Source organism: Leuciscus leuciscus, assembly GCF_965113295.1.
Source record: "Leuciscus leuciscus genome assembly, chromosome: 3".
NCBI classification, from domain to species: domain Eukaryota; kingdom Metazoa; phylum Chordata; class Actinopteri; order Cypriniformes; family Leuciscidae; genus Leuciscus; species Leuciscus leuciscus.
The window spans coordinates 63983945-64004397 of NC_138727.1; the positions used below are offsets into that span (position 1 = coordinate 63983945).

Sequence of the window (20453 nt, forward strand, 5' to 3'; positions counted from 1 at the left end):
GAGCGCGCTTGCCACCCGCGACGCGCCTTCATTTGAAATAACAAAATTTTGGTCGGCAGAAAAAATGGTCCCGAATGCGTACCGAAAACCGAACCGAAAGCCTCGTACCGAACGGTACGATACGAATACACGTATCGTTACACCCCTACAAAATAGATATTTTAATATTTTATATTAAGAAAACTAAATAGGCCAATAAAAATAATATGGTTATTACGTGTGTGTTGAGATTGAGATAATAAATGTTCTCCCTTTTATGTAAACAGTACATATTTCTATATTTTTTTCTTGTTTTTGTAGGCTTTGTACTCATCTTTAGACATTTTAATTATGCAATGTGCTAAGTATCTTTTTTAAAGTATACAGGGCATGTTTATTGGGTTAAATTTTATCTGTAAAAAATTTAGGGGGCCCAGAAATTTTGGTTTCCATAGGGCCCAGAATTTCTTTTTTTTTAAAAAAAAGATTTTTTTACCTGAAAACAAGTCGAATCTTCTTATAGGAATGTAAGTGAGTTCTAAGGATGTTTATATATATTTACTGAAAGATTAAAATACACTAAGCACTTTTTTCATATTTTTCTCCTATTAGTTTTTTACTCTTCTCCATTTAGATGGACAGTAGTAAATGTTAGTATAACATGTGTCAGTAGATTGTGACTAGACCACATGTAAGCAAACATTTCTCACCTAAGCAATGTCCTGCAAACACTCACAGCAGAGTACAGTTATCAATACCAAGAGAAGAAAGGTCACCACAACAATCTGGAGAAGATTCAATAGAGCCGCAGCCAAAGTTTATACAACAACCACAGCAGCAGTCTTTCCAGGACTCAGCACTACAGCACGAACAGTCTGATTTCTGACATTCACAATTTTTCTTCTTGCACTTCTCACAAGAATCTTGGTTGTTTGTAGAATCCATTGCTTGACCGGCTAGTTGATTTTTGATTAGTTGCAACTGTGTTGAGCTGGTTTGGAAACATTCTCAGATCTTCACCAGTCATATCTTGTGCAGTCAGACAGTGATTTGCATATATGACCTTACAAGAGAGCACTGAGCACCTGCAGCCAATCCACTGCGCTCACACAAATAAAATTAGCATAAAATGCATCTGCCCAAAGCTATGTGAAACATGAGTCCATGGTTTGTTTCAGAAGCATAATTTTCTTTGTGGCCACACATTAAAAAAACAAATGGAAAACTAAAACTAAAATTACTGATTTTATTCAAGTTAAAAATATTATGTAATTTAAGACACATTTCTTGTGGCAAAAAAAAAAAAAAAAAAAACTAGGTAAATGTGACCATGGGATGTTGGCTGTTTATTAATGGTCATCACCTTATGGCCTGGTCTTGTGTTTCTATTTTCTTCCATGATTCTGCTTGTATAATCTCTCAATTATATTTATGTTTATTTGTGACAGGACGACACATTACAGGACTTTTAAATTCCTAAACGATTGTGAAATCTGGTTGCAGCACACACTTAAAGCTCCAATATGTAACAATTTTTTAATAAAATTAAATAACTTGCACAGTGTGATATATTTCCTCCAGTTGTGTACTTACAATATCTCAAAAGTCTCCAAAGATTTTTCATTTCAGAGAAATTCCGATTTTAAATAACTGTCCGTCCCGGAAAAGAAATGTCGCCTCTCGCACTATCCTTTTTTTCCGGTGTGGACCATGTGATATTCCACCACACCGGAATATCACATGGTCAAATGCGGAAGTGGTGGTTATAGCATTATAGCCATAGGCTAAGACCCAATTCGCCTACTTATACTACGACCTAAAAGTATGTACTTTTTTTGTGAGGAAAAAGTACATACTTTTGAGTGTGTATCAAAAGAGTACGCACGTTCTGGGACATACTTCGATGACGTCATGCAACGTGAACGAGAACGTGGTTGCCTAGCTACGCACACCGCGACTGTTAACAAAACATTTTACATTTCATTCATTCTTATGTCAAATATAATTTTACTATTCCCATCTTTTTTTCCCTCATCGTTTTTTCCACAATACATTTGCAATTGAGGAGTGAAGCAGGGCGTCGTCATAGATCAACCAAACGCAGGTCGTGTGTGAGGCGGCTGGTTCTGACGTTCATGTGCAATGTGTGTAACGAAAGCTACTTATTTTCTGAGTTAAAATATTTAAAGTTTATATATTGTATAGGCTAACTATTGTTTAACGTATTTTATACTTTTATACTTATGTATAATACTCAAAAATACCCCGATGAAAATGAACCATGCTTTTACTATACTAAAAGTTGGACTGATAAAGTTAACATTTGTACAGCCACAGTATTACTACAAATAAGTCAGTGTGGTTAAACTATGGTTAGTGTAGTAAAAGGTGTTTATTTTCATAAGAGTTTGTAGTAAGGTATAAATCTAAGACAGAAACATCAAAAGAAATACATTAAAAAAAAAGACACTTGCATGACACTGTACTAGAGCCTTTTTATTTACCCTACAAGATAAACACGGTACTTTTTTGGCACAACATAAACCCATTAAAGCTATAGTAGGTAATCCTGTTCAGAAACACTTTTTTATACTGGGTGAAATGGTCCTTCCATCCTGAGAGTAGTCAATACATTATGTGTTCAGAAAAAGGAATGAAAACAATCAGACCTCTGTAGCAGCTGCAGGACAGTAAAAACTCTGACCAATCACTGCCACTCGGTGTGAATGTAAAGAACCAATCAGATGCCTTCATGTCTCGTGCCCGAGCCCCACTGTGTGCGCTGCCCTGCGTGCACTCATCACGTCACCATTCCCGGAAATATTCGAGAAGCACCTGGCTGCAGCCTGCAGATTTGTGCACGTGCACGTGCAGCCCCGCCCACAATGCTTCTCATTGGTTAGTGCATGGTGAGTACACAGGTAAGCTACTCTTTTTTTTGTTCTAATTTTATTTACATTTTATTTTACCATTTTTAATTCTGAAGTGGTGTTTAGTGTTATGTTAAAATTAAGTGGTGTAAAAATGAGATCGTGTAACTAACTTTACTCATCATATCACACAAATAACTTGGGCAGCGTAGGTCTAAGTGTGTGTGTAGTGTGTGTGTGTGTGTGTGTGTGTGTGGTTTTGGTGGGATTAGGATATAGTGTTAAAACCACAGGTTAAAACAATAAGGCCCTTAAAAAGAAATACAGTGGCAAAACTGAACCAGGAGAAGAAATATAGGATTTAAGAGTTAATAGTTAATAGTACTATAGCTATTGTAGGATATTTTCTATGAATAAATTGATTAAATGTATTTTGATATTATTGTTATTAATATATAAATATATATAAATATAAGGTTATGAAAACCTTCAAGCTTTTAAAACTATTTAGAACTATATGAAACTTTATTTAGAACTTTCAGGATAGGCTTTCTCAAGCCAAATTAAAGTTTGTGTTGACAAACTTTTTTTAACTAGTTTGTTGTTCATAAACAAAGTAAGTCTCTTAGGTACTTTACAGACAAACCCAATAACACTCATGCATATCTTGTCTAACATTTTCCTATAATATGTTTAAAATATATAAAAAAGAAATTCCTTGTATGACTTGTTGAAGATTTTATTATTTAGAAAATAAGTAATTTAACTGTTTTTTGTACACTATTATTTCCTTTCTGTCTGTGTATGACTTTGGGTGACTTTGGAACCTAAGAGCTGTGTGGTTACAGCAGAGAATTCTATTTCAGTAATGTCACATGGTACAAACTATTTCTCAAAATACCTATAGAATGTATTACCATATTTGGGAGAAGGAGAAGGTATATACGTTTGCTGGACAATCTTTCTGCGGGGGCTCTTTCTGCGGGAGGGGCTCTTTCTGCGGAGAGTCTCTCGGCTTTGTTTGTTAATAAAGTCTAATATTTCTGGTGTCAAAAATCTCTGAAGTCATTTACCTGAAAAGAAAGAATTAAACCACAACAAATGGCGACCCCGGCAGGACGTGGCTCAGGAGCTGAAGAAGCCACGAAGGGCTCGCTGGTGACTGACACAGACAACAGTGGCCGCTGTACTTTGAGGTGAGCAGTTTTGCTTTTGAATAAGGTATGTGTTGGTCACCAGTGGCCCGGATGTGGTAAGAAAAAGCTTCTCCAAATTTAAAGAACTTAAAAAGTGATTTTTGATATCAGAAATAATTGCATGCATTGTCTTTGTAAATGTCAAGTAGTGGGGGAGCTCCCGATAGTGTTTGCCAGTACTTGTTTAATCCTGAGTGGATTCTATAACTACTGGGGATGCTGATTTAGCGCTGAGAGTTTTGACGTACGTACTGTACGTAAAGTTCTGTGTTTGTTCAATCAAGAGGGTCTCTCGGCTTTGTTTGTTAATAAAGTCTAATATTTCTGGTATCAAAAATCTCTGAAGTCATTTACCTGAAAAGAAAGAATTTAACCACAGCAGACTCTGTACTATGTTAATGTCTATCTTCAAAATTATTAAATATTGTTTGTTTTGTATTTTATCTAAATTAGGTGTTGTGAACTGGAGTGCATTTTCCAGACAATATAGACAAGAGTTCCGGGTGCCCTACTCGCTGACTCTGTGCTTGCACTGCACTGAAGTATACAAGCACTGCCCACCTGGGTCTGTGGGTGATGGCCGAAGCGGAGTCCTGCGGGGACTTTATTCTGAGAAGGAGGTTGAGGGCTATTGCTCGGTTGAATGTTGTTGTTTTTTTTCAGGCTGAGTAGATTGTGTGTGAGTGTAAGTACGTCTGTGAGTGTACACACATGTGTGAGTGTACGTACGTGTGTGAGTGTACATATGTGTGTGAACATACATGTGTGAGTGTACATGCATGTGTGTGTGCGTACGTGTGTGAGTGTACATATGTGTGTGAACATACATGTGTGAGTGTACATACGCGTGTGAGTGTACGTACGTGTGTGAGTGTACATATGTGTGTGAACATACATGTGTGAGTGTACATGCATGTGTGTGAGTGTACGTACGTGTGTGAGTGTACATACATGTGTGAGTGTACATACGCGTGTGAGTGTGCGTACGTGTGTGAGTGTGCGTACGTGTGTGAGTCAGGCAGGTGTATGTGTGTACGCGCACGTGTGTGTGTGTGTACGTACGCGTCTGTCTGTGTGTGTATGTATGTACGTACGTCTGTGAGTGTACACACATGTGTGAGTGTACGTACGTGTGTGAGTGTACATATGTGTGTGAACATACATGTGTGAGTGTACATGCATGTGTGTGTGCGTACGTGTGTGAGTGTACATATGTGTGTGAACATACATGTGTGAGTGTACATACGCGTGTGAGTGTGCGTACGTGTGTGAGTGTGCGTACGTGTGTGAGTCAGGCAGGTGTATGTGTGTACGCGCACGTGTGTGTGTGTGTACGTACGCGTCTGTCTGTGTGTGTATGTATGTACGTACGTACGTACGTACGCGTGTGTTTGTACGTACGGGTGTGTACGTACGTGAGTGTACGTACGTGTGTGAGTATACATACATGTGTGAGTGTGCGTACATGTGTGAGTGTACGTACGTGTGTGAGTGTACATACATGTGTGAGTGTGCGTACATGTGTGAGTGTGCGTACGTGTGTGAGTGTACGTACGTGTGTGAGTGTACATACGCGTGTGAGTGTACGTACGTGTGTGAGTGTACATACATGTGAGTGTACATACGCGTGTGAGTGTGCGTACGTGTGTGAGTGTGCGTACGTGTGTGAGTCAGGCAGGTGTATGTGTGTACGCGCACGTGTGTGTGTGTGTACGTACGTACGTACGTACGTACGTACGCGTGTGTTTGTACGTACGGGTGTGTACGTACGTGAGTGTACGTACGTGTGTGAGTGTACATACATGTGTGAGTGTACGTACATGTGCGAGTGTACGTACGTGTGTGAGTGTACGTACGTGTGTGAGTGTACGTACGTGTGTGAGTGTACGTACGTGTGTGTGTGTGTGTGTGTGCGTACGTACGTGTGTGAGTACGTGTGTGAGTGTACATACATGTGTGAGTGTACGTACATGAGTGTGTGTGCGTACGTGTGTGAGTGTGCGTACATGTGTGAGTGAGTGCGTACGTGTGTGAGTGTACATACATGTGTGAGTGAGTGTGTACGTGTGTGAGTGTACGTACATGAGTGTGTGTGCGTACGTGTGTGAGTGTGCGTACATGTGTGAGTGAGTGTGTACGTGTGTGAGTGTACGTACATGTGTGAGTGTGCGTACGTGTGTGAGTGTACATACATGTGTGAGTGAGTGTACGTACGTGTGTGAGTGTACGTACGTGTGTGAGTGTACATACGTGTGTGAGTGTACATACATGTGAGTGTACGTACGTGTGTGAGTCAGGCAGGTGTGTGTACGCGCGTGTGTGTGTGTGTACGTGATTATCTGTATGTGTGCATATCTCTTTTACACAATTATTTTTTGTTGATGTACGTGATTATCTGTATGTGTGCATATCTCTTTTACACAATTATTTTTTGTTGATGTACGTGATTATCTGTATGTGTGCATATCTCTTTTACACAATTTTTTTTTTTTTTTAAATAAAAGTTATCACTGGTATGAGTTTGGTTTTTTGAGTTGGCATGCATAATATGGGATACAGAGATTGACAATGTAGTAGCTACAGTACATACAGTAGCTTACTACAAATGTATTAGTTTAACTTCAAACTACTTTATTGGCATAAATGTTTTATAATAACCTAATGCACAAAAATAAACAAGAACTATTACAGAGGAATGATTTAAATAATAAATATATAAGGTGCCATTAATGTTTACAGTAATTTTGTAATTTACACAGTGAAGAGCAACAGAATGTGAAAAACTTAAAAAAAAACTACACAGATATTACACAATATACAGCTCTGTAACTCCTTATAAGTTTACATTAGATCAGGCATAGTTAAAACTATGGATAAGCGCTCTACTACTTTTTGCTGCTTTCATTATTACTGTAGAGTTGTTTTAATTCTTTATTATTAAAGTTTTGATTTCAAATTTGCGCATGCGTTTTGAAGACGCGTGACGTCACCACTTAAAGCAAATACGACGCATGCGCTGTCAGCGCGATATGGCGCATGCGTTTTAAAGACCGCATTGTTTTCAACCGCATTTCCTGTGTTACCATGGCGTCGACGTCATCACTTTGCCCCAACCAATGAGAAGCGTTATGGGCGGGCCCCGATCTGCAGGCTGCAGCCAAGTGTACTTGAAATATTCAGCTCACTACACCGAGTAAGCAGGAGTTTGCGGCACAATGGAAGAGAAAATGCAGCAAAAACTACCAATGCCAGCTTTGCTGGTAACTGCTCGCCCTGATAAAAAGCCTAAAAAAAGAAAATCGGAGGCAGAAAAGGCTGCAACGAAACAGGCACTGGATAAAGCCAGAGGACAAACTCGCGTCAACATTGGTGCAGCATTTGAACGGTGGAGACAACTGAGGGAGCTGAAGGGCCTGAAAAGCGATGCCGAGGTTGCGGTCTTTCTGCTGGACAGGTAATTATTTGTTTTGCTTCGGGGGGATTTGTTATTTCCATGATATATGTTACGTTAGGTAGTGATGTATGTCTCGAGACCGGTCTTGGTCTCGAGACCACACTTTTACGTGGTCTCGGTCTTGTCACGGTCTTTGGTCTTGGTCTCGGACCTCTCGGTCTTGGACCTCTCGGTCTTGTCTAGGTCTCGCTGTCTCAGACCGACATAGTGGTCGGGGGATTTAGCAATACAATACTACAATATCCACGACGACACAACGTTCGATAATGCAACATTATTATCCGCAACGGAACGGATTGAAGCGTGCGGCGTGTGCGCGAGCCACACCAGAAAACACTTTATCCGCGCCACTGATCGCAGCGGCAACGAGCACTTTGATCACTTGATTTAAAAAACACATATCAGTGACATGATGGGTTTTATCTTCATTCAGGAGATTTTGGGTAACTGCACAACTGACAGATGACTTTGAGCGCACCGCCAACGGTGTGTGTGTGTGTGTGTGTGTGTGTAACCATAGCGACAAAACGACCAACTTTCGGATCCTGCACTTCAGCTTATAATTTCGTTTTTAAAAATTGAATTATGTATTTAAAAGTTGCAGAATGGATTCATTTGGAGACTCCGAAATCGGCAGAGATAGGCAGGCATTTGCTTAGATGAATTTGTGACTTTGATGTGTGTGTGTGTGTGTGTGTGTGTGTGTGTGTGTGTGTGTGTGTGTGTGTGTGTGTGTGTTGTTTGATTACAGTATTGTATTTAAGATGGTGTTAGACTAAATAAATGGTCTTTTAAATATCATATGCATATCTCCGTTGTGTTGACTAAACATTAGGCCTAATCCAAGTTTACAATTGTGTATCTTTAATTTGATGTTACGATTTCATCTACACATTAAGTAGCCTATATTTTCAATTGGTTACATATTTCTCATTCTTTAGACAGTTGTTGGAGGAGCAAGATGGTGTTGGAGGTGTTTGATGTTTTGTCAGATGAACCAGTCAGTACCAGTCATGTCAGTCCTCAACAGTACACAACAGTTAAGGGAGTCTCAATCCTCTAATAGAGCAGTAACAGCCGTCATGCAATTGCTACACATAGTTGATCTCACCCAGTCTGCAAAAACATTTACAGTGAGATCACAGTCACACACATGACATGGTCTGTCTCTGTATTGTTCTGCCTGTGTAGTTGAAGTAATACCATGTAATATGTATTGAATGTAAACTGCGGCTGAACCCTAGAATGCTGCTATTCTTGAATTCATACAAGTTGCTTAGCTTCAACACTGTTTTTTTCCCCCTCCGGTCTCGACTTGGTCTCGGTCTTGGTCTCGACTTGGTCTTGGTCTCGATACCCTCTGGTCTTGGTAGTGTCTTGGTCTCGGTTTAGGCGGTCTTGACTACAAGTCTAACGTTAGGCAACGTAGCTGCTTTTGTAGCTAGTATTAGCCCAATGCTAACATTAGCTCTCGTCGTGGAAGCTCTAACAACCAAAATAACGAAGATATATAAAAACAGAAAATTCACGTTTGCCAGTGATAGTAACAAAACAAAACGTTACATTGTTACATTTAATTTAGCAGACGCTTTTATCCAAAGAGACGTAGCTACATTTCAGAGTTCATACAACACCAAACGGTGTAACGTTAGCCTGAAAGCTGCGAGTAACATTACTAACAATAGCCATGCTTTTTTTTTTTTTTTTTTTGCATTCATTGTAATAATAATATAGTTTGGTTGATGCCCATAATGTGCTGAAATACTCGGCTTTCCTGTGACCTGCAGCTGACTCCGACTGTGGATGCGCGTTCATGTTTGTGGGGGCGTAGCTTTGGACGGAGTACTGACGGGAGGGGGTGGAGCTTAGAAGAGGTGCCGCTTTCAGTTCTTGCTATAGCTCTCCAACATTACCTACTATAGCTTTAATATTACGATACAATAAAATATAACTTTAATTAAGGTTAAACATTTGAATTCTTACAATTAAAAACTGAGGGCGCATCTCCGCTGCTGCAAAATACAGTCGTATTTTTTAATTTCGCGGTCTTTCCTCTGCTATTGACGCAGCTCGGACTCGATTGTTCACATGATTGTTCATCACCACCATAGGATCACCACACCGGCTTCCATGTTTACATCACCACCATCAACACAAAGCTCCTCCCGCGCGCAATGGGTTGTGGGCAATATTAGCCGTTTCAATAGGCTTGTTCGACTTCATGCAGCTCTGCGCAGACCGATCGATGGCTGACTTGAAGCAGTGCATGCCGGTTAGAAATTTTGTCCGACTTGATCCAGCGCTGACGCCACGTGACTGTGACGTATGCCATCAAAGTACCGCGAGAGTGATTCGAGAGTAGCCAGAGAACTCAGCCAGTGCAGCTTCTCAAGAGCGGTTGCTCGAGCTCTGATGACGACACAGCTGTTCCACGATTGGCCGGATTCACCGCATGACAACGATCACGTGTGTTTCATGTTTATCCGAACACCTTTAGTTCCTCTAACGCTCACAAATCAGTTTTTTATAACAGTAAACACTCTTTTCATGTCGTTGCGATGTTATATTGTGTCATGTTTATTAAATTAAAACTGATTAAAAAACGTAGACTCCACTTCATTGATAGTAGCTTATGTTTAACTTTATTCTTGTTCAAACAGACGCTGTATGAAGCAGTACATAAAGTATTGAATGAAAATGTCTCTGAAACATTATTTGCCAAATATTGCATTTATTTCACTTCAGCTGTGGTAAAGTATGCAAACACCACGTGAGCGGTCACTACGGGAACCAGAAAGTGTCCGACTTCACGTCTCCGTTTGCAGCTCCTCCCCGCCTGCACGCGGCTACTCTCGCCGATCGGTTACATCCAGCCGCAGCCGATGTCCAACACACCTAAATTCTAACCGAAAATAGTAGACCATCCGGGTATCTTTGGAATACTCATTTCAACATACTACGATTTGGGACGTACTAATTCTAGTTTCGCATACTATTTAGGACGGATAGTATGCGAATTGGGACTCCGCCATAGACTGTATGGTTATAGCTGTTATGGATCACGATTATTACTTGGCGAGTATTGAAGTGCCAACAAAACGAAAGCGTCCATATTCGGATACACGCAGAGACTGTGTGACAAACGGAGGAATAAAACCCGGATAAATGGAAATGGAGAGAGCTGCGCGACAATCTTAGACTTGACAGCGACTCTGCTCTCGCGAGTGTATTAATAGACAGGTAAGCAAATCAATTTTTTTATTTTTTTATTGTACAAGTAACGTAATAGTTACAGTAAAGATGATGAATTACACCACGTGCCTGTAATAATATAGCATAACATTTCACGTTCCTTGCAGTTCATTAATTATGATGACATAAAATAATACGATCAGACATACAGGTAATACAAAAATGAATAAATTACCTCATCCGTGATCATGATTCATTAATTCCATTTAGACACATCGCTAGATGGTGAAAACGACATCTCCCATCGTCACCTCCTTCATAGCGTCATCAAGCTTCGCCTTTGTTATTGTTGGAAACTGCGCCCTCTTGTGGTAAAAAAATAAGATAAAAATAAATAAAGTCAGGTGCGGCAGTTTTTTTTCCAAATTTGTTTAAACTTTCTTTATATACCAATACATAATTAAAATGTAAGTACTCTGAAAAAGATAGTATAAAAATCGAGTGTCTGTAGTCCTCTCAGGGCGCAATAGAGCTAGTAAGTCCCGCCCCTTCCGCTAACCCCACTGGACCTCTAGATCGAAAAATCGTCAATGCAAGTGAATGTGAGAAAATAATTATCTTCTGGTCCCGTTTGAATTTTGCCATCATTTTACTACAATCTTGAGGTCCACTTGGGGTTTTACGGATGGGCGGGACTTACCAGCTCTATAAACACAGCTACTTATTTCCATTCGGAATGAGTGAAATGATTGGCTGGGCGACTGTCACTCTCCCTCGCTACCATGGCTACCACCCCTGCTGCCACAGGACAGGAGGAGCTGACCACATGCGCGCTCCCGTTTGAAGAGGAGGGGAAGAGGCACGGGAGCTAGGAAGAAACACAATTATGGCAGAGAAAGAGCAGTCAAAATTCCTAGTACCTGCATATACATTCAGCGAAGGCAAACAAGGCAAAAAAAGGAAGACAGTATACGAAAAGGCTATGACCAAAAAGTCTTTGGATAAAGCTAGAAATCAGTCGAGAGTCAATATCGGCAGTTGGTTTCCAGCGGTGGCGACAACTGAGGGACCTCATGGGGCTGAAAAGTGACGCCATGATGGCTTTATTTCTGCTGGACAGGTAATCGGGCTTTTTTTCTTTTTGATGGCAATTGTTGTTGTTGTTTTTTTGTCATGAAGCATGCATCACTAGCACACGTACCTTATATAACTAACATTACTTAGCATAACTCCACTGTCGTAGCTATGGCAGTAACTTTGGTGTCCACTGGTATATTGTTATCGAGCCAGAGTAGAGACGATAAATAATCATCAATAGGCCTAGCTCCAGTTGAGAGCTGTACTGTTGAATTTTGCCAAATCATACTTTAGGTAAAACATAATGCAGGTGTAACAGCGCCGAGGAGCTGTTTTTTGACCAAGCTTTACTCTCTGTCTAAACTGTTCCTATGTTCACCGGGAACTTTACCTGCACCGTTTTTTTCACGTTTGGTTTGTTATTATATGCTCTACCTATTCGCATATTCGCGTTTAAGATCTTTTTTAATTATATGTGCAATAAAGCAATTTTTTTTGCACATTCTAAGCAGCTACATGATATGGACAACAAATATGATCAACTACTAGCCTACATTTTCCACAATCGATCAAAGTGGGAAAGTATTGTTTTAATGGCATACTAACTTGCATTATATACTATACTGCATTATAATGATAGGATAGGAAACCTGCCTCACTGCACATACTGTACACAAATATTTTTAGAATCAAATTACATTAATTCACCAAAGGGATTTTTTATTATCCAAAGGTTGTAGCTTGTCCCTAGTGACCAGACTGACTTACTACACGTGAAATTTTGACTATAACTCCCTTACTGTACGTACAATTATCAAATAAGTTTATGAAATAATTACTGTAATTCACCTAAAGTATTGTTTACATCTATTTACATTCACATCTAGATCAAAGGGTTCAAAAGCTATAACCCTTTTAATGTTGAGTTTTTGAACTGGTGGTGGCGCTATAGAGTTGGTCCTAGAGACTCAAAAATTGGTCCAATTACTATTCATTACAATCACTACAAGTGTGGAAGGTCACGACGTGCCTAAATTCAGGGTCAGAATGTCAGCCGCATAATTGATGGAGATATGCTTCAGTCTATCTATGTGTAGAAAATGTGTGATTATTTATTAACCAATCAGAATCATTCAACCTGAAGCAATGACAAAGCTTAGTTTTTGGTGAAGGGTATAATTGCTGTGATTTTTGTAAATGTAAGGGGAAGCGGCCTACTTTTGAGCACTGGAGTAGGCCTAATCACTCCTTGTGATTCTTGAAGCTGACTTCTGCCTGATGAAACTGCAAACTATCTTCAGTAAAATTTGAAGGTTGGTGTGGTACAACATGTGCCAGTAAGACGGTGTTCGCTCCAATCCCGCTCCAACATTAGATTTCTCTGTACTGTGTAGGCTATAGGCCTACGTGCTGTAGCCCAGTCATTAAAGAAAACGATTTAGTTTCATATTTATGTTTAATAATATAAATATATAAATATATATATATTTTTTTATTCCATCCATGTTGATTATATGAAAAGTGAAAAGCATGAGTAGCTAAGATCTAGGCTTGCTACGATAGTCTGTGTTACACGGTGTTCAGTCGCAACACTGGTTTCATCACTTGCCCACCGCGGCACCAAAAAATAAATAAAAAATATTGCGTTAAATTACGCAGTATCCGGTTTTTATCGGTCAGCTGTTGACTAGCGTTATATGATCACGCTCTTATTAATGTGAATGCTTTTAAACCATTCAAGCGCAACAAGACTAGACCATGCCTATTACACACACACACACGACTCACAGAAAAGACGCGCGTCAGTATCGAGTACTCTTTCGGGCTTGAACAAACCATAACACACACAAATGATGCCAAAATGTCCGTTTTGTCGCGTGTCCTCATAAGAGCAGTCTTAAATGATTTAAATAAAGTCTTAAATGAACGTAGAGATTTGTGAGAAAATGGACCGTGTTCCAGATCGCGTCTCTGCGTACAACGCTTTTTTTTCTTTTTTTTTTCTTACCGGTTGGCCGGTCACACGGCTTTCATAGTTTTACAATTGTGTGGAGACCTGAAGTGTTATTTAATTTTTTAATTTCTTTTTTAACTTTCGGATTCAAACCATGTTCTCAAGCAGTGAAAAATAGAGGACACTGACAACGCGCTGACAGACAAGACCGAGCAGGTAATGTTTAATATGAAACAAAGTCTCAACTTTCAAATTTGGTCAGTCAAAGAAAATTAAACAATAAATAGGCCTAACGTTTTGTTGTTCTTTAATGTGTCATGACAGATTGCCTCAGTTAAAGCCAAGGTCAAATCCACCGACGTTAATCTAACTCTCCTGACTGCTTTGTCGGACAAAAATGGTGGATTTTGATTGGTCAGACTCTGATCGAATGTCAATCAAACTCCCTGCAAAGGATGAATTGACGCTAATTTAAGCACCAGCTTTTTGAAAGCGATGTAAAAAAAAATTTTGGACGACTTAGTTAAGGCGGTAGGCGTGTGTTGCTTAGGCGGCCGCCTTAGTTCCAAAGTGCTGCGGGAAACCCTGACATTTGTTTTACTTAAACTTTTACGTCACTTCACTAAAAGAAAATATAGTAAAGTAAAAAGTACTTGACAAAACAGTCAGTTAAAGGTAAAATATGTAAGAATTTTGCATTAAAATATCCCAAAATCTCAAGGCCAGTGTTATATATTTTGTTAAGTTGATTACTTACAATATCCCAAATGTTTCCAACTATTTTTAAATCGTGAGAAAATTGCGATTTTTAACCAAGGAAACGGGGCGTTAGAGCAGGGGGGAGCTGGGAGTCGCCAGTCAATTGTGTCATATCCGCGTTACCCTCGGTTTCCGCTCATACTGCGTGGAGAAGTTGTAGGCCTAGTTGTAGCGTCTATCAAGCAACAAACGTTAGCTTGTTTCGTGCTGTCGTTATGGAACACAATTATTCTTTACTGATTGCAGCTGGTCCTGTCGACAAAGCATGCTTAATTTTATATTTTCCAAATGTAGCATTCGGTAATAGTTATGTTTATGTAAGGGAAGTATTATTGCTTTAGGTTTGTGTTTAGTTTATTGACTTACATATTTGTTGTTCATTGCTACACCCATTTATAGAGGGTTTATCAAATAATTTACCTTACACTTACCTGGTAACTACCCCGCAGGAACAGTTTTCCCTAATGTCATGGCACATCTTAAATACTGGGTATGTTCTTGCAGATGTTTTTACAATTTACTCAGTAAGTAAAGTGCAACTGTACTGTAAAAGGAAGCCTTGTTTATTTCCATGGTATTACTGGAATTGTACCATATAACCTGATCATTCCCTTTTCCATATAGTCACAATTTTTTACTTTGTATGTCCTGCAACGTTACCAAGGAAAACATGACAATTTACTCAGTAAGTAAAGTGAAACTGTACTGTAAAAGGAAGCCTTTTTATTTCCATGGAATTACTGGGATCTTACCCTATAATCTGTAATAGCTACGTAACTGTAGCTATTACAGATTATTGGGTAAGATCCCAGTAACTCCATGGAAATAAAAAGGCTTCCTTTTACAGTACAGTTTCACTTTACTTACTGAGAATGTTCAACGTGATCTCATGAGACGTGTGTATTTTTACGTAAAGTGTAATTCTACCATACGTACATTTACTTACGTTTTATACACACACAAACGTATAATACTGACGTATTTACAGCACTAAAATGTAAAATGTTTACGTATTAACAGCACAAAAATGACTAGCCTACATGCAGTTAAACAAGAATACACTTTAAAACCTTAAAAATACCTTATTTAATAGAGATGCACCGATTACAATTTTCTAGGCCGATTCCGATTTCCGATTTTTCAGTGAGTTTGACCTGCCGATACCGATTTTAGCCGATTCCGATTAAATTTTTTTCTAACCACTTTAACTTTGTCTAGCACACACAAATATTTATTTTCGATCTTTTCTTTAACCCTTTCACGTGTAAGTTTAAAATATTCTGACTGACACCCCCACCCCCAGAGTGAGTTTTTTCAAGGTGAACGTTCCCTTTAATGTTTCCATGGCTACGCGTCACGCGATACAACGCAGCCACAATAATACTGTATGACAGATGTGTCGCTTTTCCTTTTTTATTCAAAGTATTCACAAACTTGCTTACCATGTCATCAACTAGCCTATCTGATATTCTGATTCTCAAATACGTGTAAGTGAGTGTGTTTGGTCGTTTAAAAACCTTTATAAATAATCTTGATCTATAGATGGGCGCCGCAATGTTGTCCTGTCAGTCGGATATTTCTCCCGAAATAAATGCAAAAAAAGTGGCCGGTGAACTGAGAAGAATAGAGTAAACTTTATAGTTACTTCCACTATGTTTGTCTGATATGAATAACACATGTCGGCAAATTATATTTGAATAGATTGTTATTGCTGCTTCCACAGACATCAGTGTGTATTTTACAAACTCCAAATGTATTGTTTTACTCGTGCTTATGTGTATTTAAATATCTGAAACCTAAAATAAACATTATGAGGTTGAAAACACTGCTTAGTTGTGATATATGACAGCGCTGAACGCGTCCGACTCTGGATCAGCGCCAGCCAACGCGCGAAAGCACAGTTTGAATCTGGCAGTTATGCGACGTCACTGAACATGTGGCACCGTAACGTTACGTTACTCTCAGGGGCACAGAAATAAAAATCCCATATGAGACCGTACCGCTCAAAAGGGGTTAATCATGCGGCGCCCGAGTGCATTTGACCGGCATAAAATCGGCATATGTCAGACTGACCGGCCGGTCGCCGGTCATGGCCGATCACGTGAAAATCGGCCAATTCCGGTCACCAGCCGATCAATCGGTGCATCTCTATTATTTAATCATTTAACCATTTTAATATTTAGTTTATTTACAGTGAGACACAAAATGCGTTTTCTCCAATAGAACAATAATACACCAAAACCCAACATAAATTCACAAAAGACATCAATTTTATTATACTTGATATAATCCAAATCTTTAGAATCCATACATTTGCAAGAAAGAGATCCAAATTCAGCCCTTTATCCAGTGAGTGATCTTCATCTCCATTTCACAGGCTATCACAGCAGCGCAGTCCGTAACTGTCAAATCCCGCGCTCGTGATGAATTCAAATTCAACAATTGCGCCCTCAAGAAGCGTTACGACATGTTTTACGGCAGTGATATCAAACGCTCAATGGCTCTCGCCTGTTCGTCTATGTTCGTCACAGATTGCGACATGCCGTATTTCAGTCGGTAAACTACATTTGAAATGGAGAAGCGCGCGCGCGCCTTCACACAGAGCGAAGCCGGATTAACATTTTCATGGATTAATAACTTAAATTCTGCTCTGTACCTCATTCAAAACTATTATATACTGAAAGAGAGGACTGTGACTGCAACACATCGTCGTGTGAACGACTTTTGGTACCGGTTTTGACATTTTCGCAATAAATAAATTATTGTGATTACACGTATGTTGTTTTTCTTCATAATTGTAGCCTATGCATACTGTAGTTTTCTATCTTTGAAAATTACATATTAATACTGTGTATTAATGAGGCCAGGCTGGAATGTTTTAGTTAAGTTGCAGAACACACATGGTAAAAGTTTGTGATTTCAAAAATGTTAAGCAGTAGCAAAGGATGTGGTAAGAGTCTGGTAATACCATGGAAATAAACAAGGCTTCCTTTTACAGTACAGTTGCACTTTACTTACTGAGTAAATTGTAAAAACATCTGCAAGACCATACCCAGTATTTAAGATGTGCCATGACATTAGGGAAAACTGTTCCTGCGGGGTAGTTACCAGGTAAGTGTAAGGTAAATTATTTGATAAACCCTCTGTAAATCAGTGTAGCAATGAACAACAAATATGTAAGACAAGGTAATGTATTGGAAACTACCGTCTTAATTTCAAGATAGTAATAAATAAACATGGACTGTTACCTACATAACCCTAGGATAAGTACAAACCTAACTTGAATTGATGGGTAATACTGGAGGTGTTTCTAAAAATTGGCTGCCTACATTCTGAGGAAGTACACAATTAAATCTGAGTTATTACCAGCCTAAACAGGTAACAAGTACACAGTACTTTGTTGAGTTGATATTTAACAGTGGTGTTTTTTCCCCTGGTAGTTTCTCTGTAATTGCATACTAATCCCCCTAAGTAATTACACACTAAAATACTATAATTTACCATATGCTTACCAGGTAAATAGTAATTAGTTTGTAGTTTCTCGGCATTTACATACTTGTTACCTGTGGTAATTACCAATAACCAACTATAACTTACCATATATTTACCCGGTAAATACCTAGTAATTAGTTTGTAGTTTCTCTGCATTTACATACTTGTTACCTGTGGTAATTACCAATAGCCAACTATAACTTACCATATATTTAGCAGGTAAATACCTAGTAATTAGGGGACTGTAAAAGGAAGGGTTACCAATTAACTTTATGTACAATAAGTTGCATGTAGTCATTTTCTTGCATACACATGGCATGTTCACATCAGTGGTCAGTACCTTATTCAGATGATGACTTGCATTGGATGGAGTCCACTAGGGATGCATAGTCCGGGCAATAGCTACTGATAGCCAGTCTAAGACAGGCATCCAAATGATCGTCGGTCAGGGTGGAGCGGTATTTGGATTTGATAAATTTCATGTGAAAAGGTCGATTCGCACAAGTAAGTAGACCCAAACATTGCAGTCAGTGATGTTGCACATTTTCTCATGTTGGGATACTTTTCTTCTGTGAGTAAACTCCAGAATTGTTCATGTGCCCTAGACTTCAAGTTAATATCCGCTTGCAGTTTCAAGATCTCATCCTCAACTTCAGCAGAACTGAGCTGAAACATTGTTGCGATTTTGGAAGCGAGGACATCGACCTCAGCATTCTCCCGAAAAGGGAAGCACATAAACGTGGCGACTGGCTCGAGTAGCGCGAAGTCTTGAACTCTCCTGTCAAAGTCTGACAGGACGGTGTCAATCTGTTCTGCATAACATGCACTGTCAATCTCCGTTAAGTCCTTCCCTTGATTATTCAGCTCAGATGCAAGGTTTCTAAAGTTCCCCAGATCATGGCGTTGGATCTTTGAAGAAAGTAGTTTAAGTTTTCCCTTGAAGGCGTTCACTGAGCTTATCATATTGATCACGGTTTTCTCTTTGCCCTGTAATTCCACAATCAGCTCATTGAGCAAGTTCGCCAGATCACTTAAAAACGCCAAATCAAGCAGCCAACGATCATCATTAAGTTGCGTGTATTCCGCATGTTTTTTGTCATGTAGGAACTGCTTTACCTCGGGAAGGAGATCGCGGAATCGTTGCAGGAATTTCCCCCTACTCAACCACCTTACCTCCGTGTGAAGCAGTAGGTCTGAGTGGTCGCTGCTAGCCTCCTCAAGATGCAAGCGGAACAGTCATCTTTGAAGAGATCTAGCACGGATAGAGCAGGCTACTTTGTTTGCTACGTCCATGATCTCTTTCATGTTCAACATTTTCGCGCACAACGCTTGTTGGTGTATGATACAATGATAACTTAAAAAGTCAGGAAACGCTTCATCCTCTCGGCATTTGGCAACAAATCCATTAGAGCGGCCGATCATGGAAGGCGCACCGTCGGTGGTGATTGACACCAATTTGCACACTGGAATCTTATTCTTGTCGATAAAGTTTTTGAATATCTCAAAGGTGTCATCCCTCGTGTGTGTGTGCGTTCATATGCAGAACTGCTAAAAGTTCCTCTTTTGCAGTCATGTCGTGGAAGACCATTTGAATAAAAATGCACAATTGGGCTTTGTCTGTGATGTCTGTAGACTCGTCCATCTGTAGCGAGAAGCACTCGCAACAGTCAATGTCCTTAGCAAGCTGCTGCACTAAGTTGTCGCCCATCATTTCGCATCGCCTGGTCACTGTATTTCTTGTCAACTGAACAGCTTTGACTGCAGACATTATTTCTGTTTTGTTCGTAAAGTCTTTAAACAAAGAATCCGCTGCCTCAATGAAGGCTTCCTTCACCATAGACAATTCTTTTCATTTGACATTAAACTCATCAAAATAATATAGTGAGAACCAAAATGTGGTGACTATAATATGTTGTTGCAGCTGTCATCATTTTACAGTATCGCAGCATTTTTAGAATATATGAACATTTCTTATGTAAATTTAACTGCAGTTTTACAACAAAATAGTTTCAGTTGTTAGTGAATAGGATGTGCTATGTTGTACATGCTCTTGATTTTTAAACTGCTGTAGGCACAGTTTGCAGATTGTTCAAACCTCATATTTATAATTCACCATAACATTCACTAACAAACATACAAAAACGGATGTAATCTTTGTAAATGATGAATCAATATGTTTACTGTATGTGCCAAGCCACACTTTATCATTCGATTAACTATTGCTGATATCACTGTCATCTAGGGGTGTCCATGGTTAACCGATTAACCGTTAAAAATTGCGTAACCGAGTGAAACATTTTGCTCGGTTAAGTGGCGTCAATGGCGTGCATTGAATTTAGTTGTGATAAATTTTTGCACCACCAGAGACCGCCAGAGCGCTCCCAGACATTTGTAATGTCCACAAGAAGTCATGACCAGTTTTCTAATATGAAGTGGGCAAAGAAAAGCACAGCTTGGGAGCACTTTAAAATCGAGAATGA

At 39.4% G+C, this 20453-nt stretch overlaps 1 protein-coding gene across 7 annotated transcripts in view; it reads left to right on the forward strand.

The window, feature by feature from the left end:
- The first annotated feature begins 7159 nt into the window (after window positions 1-7159).
- LOC309495437 (uncharacterized protein) overlaps window positions 7160-20453 on the forward strand; it is a 51266-nt gene continuing 37972 nt past the window's right edge. For 6 of the 7 annotated variants that reach the window (XR_014204662.1, XR_014204663.1, XR_014204664.1 and 3 more), the window contains exon 1: window positions 7160-7499. Coding sequence is in view for 1 of the 7 variants with exons in the window: in XM_082165227.1 (XP_082021353.1) it covers window positions 7261-7499 (239 nt within the window). In the remaining 6 variants the exon portion in view is untranslated. Of the gene's footprint in view, window positions 7500-10789; window positions 11812-20453 lie in introns of those variants that run through there. The other variant, XR_014204667.1, reaches the window with a different exon arrangement.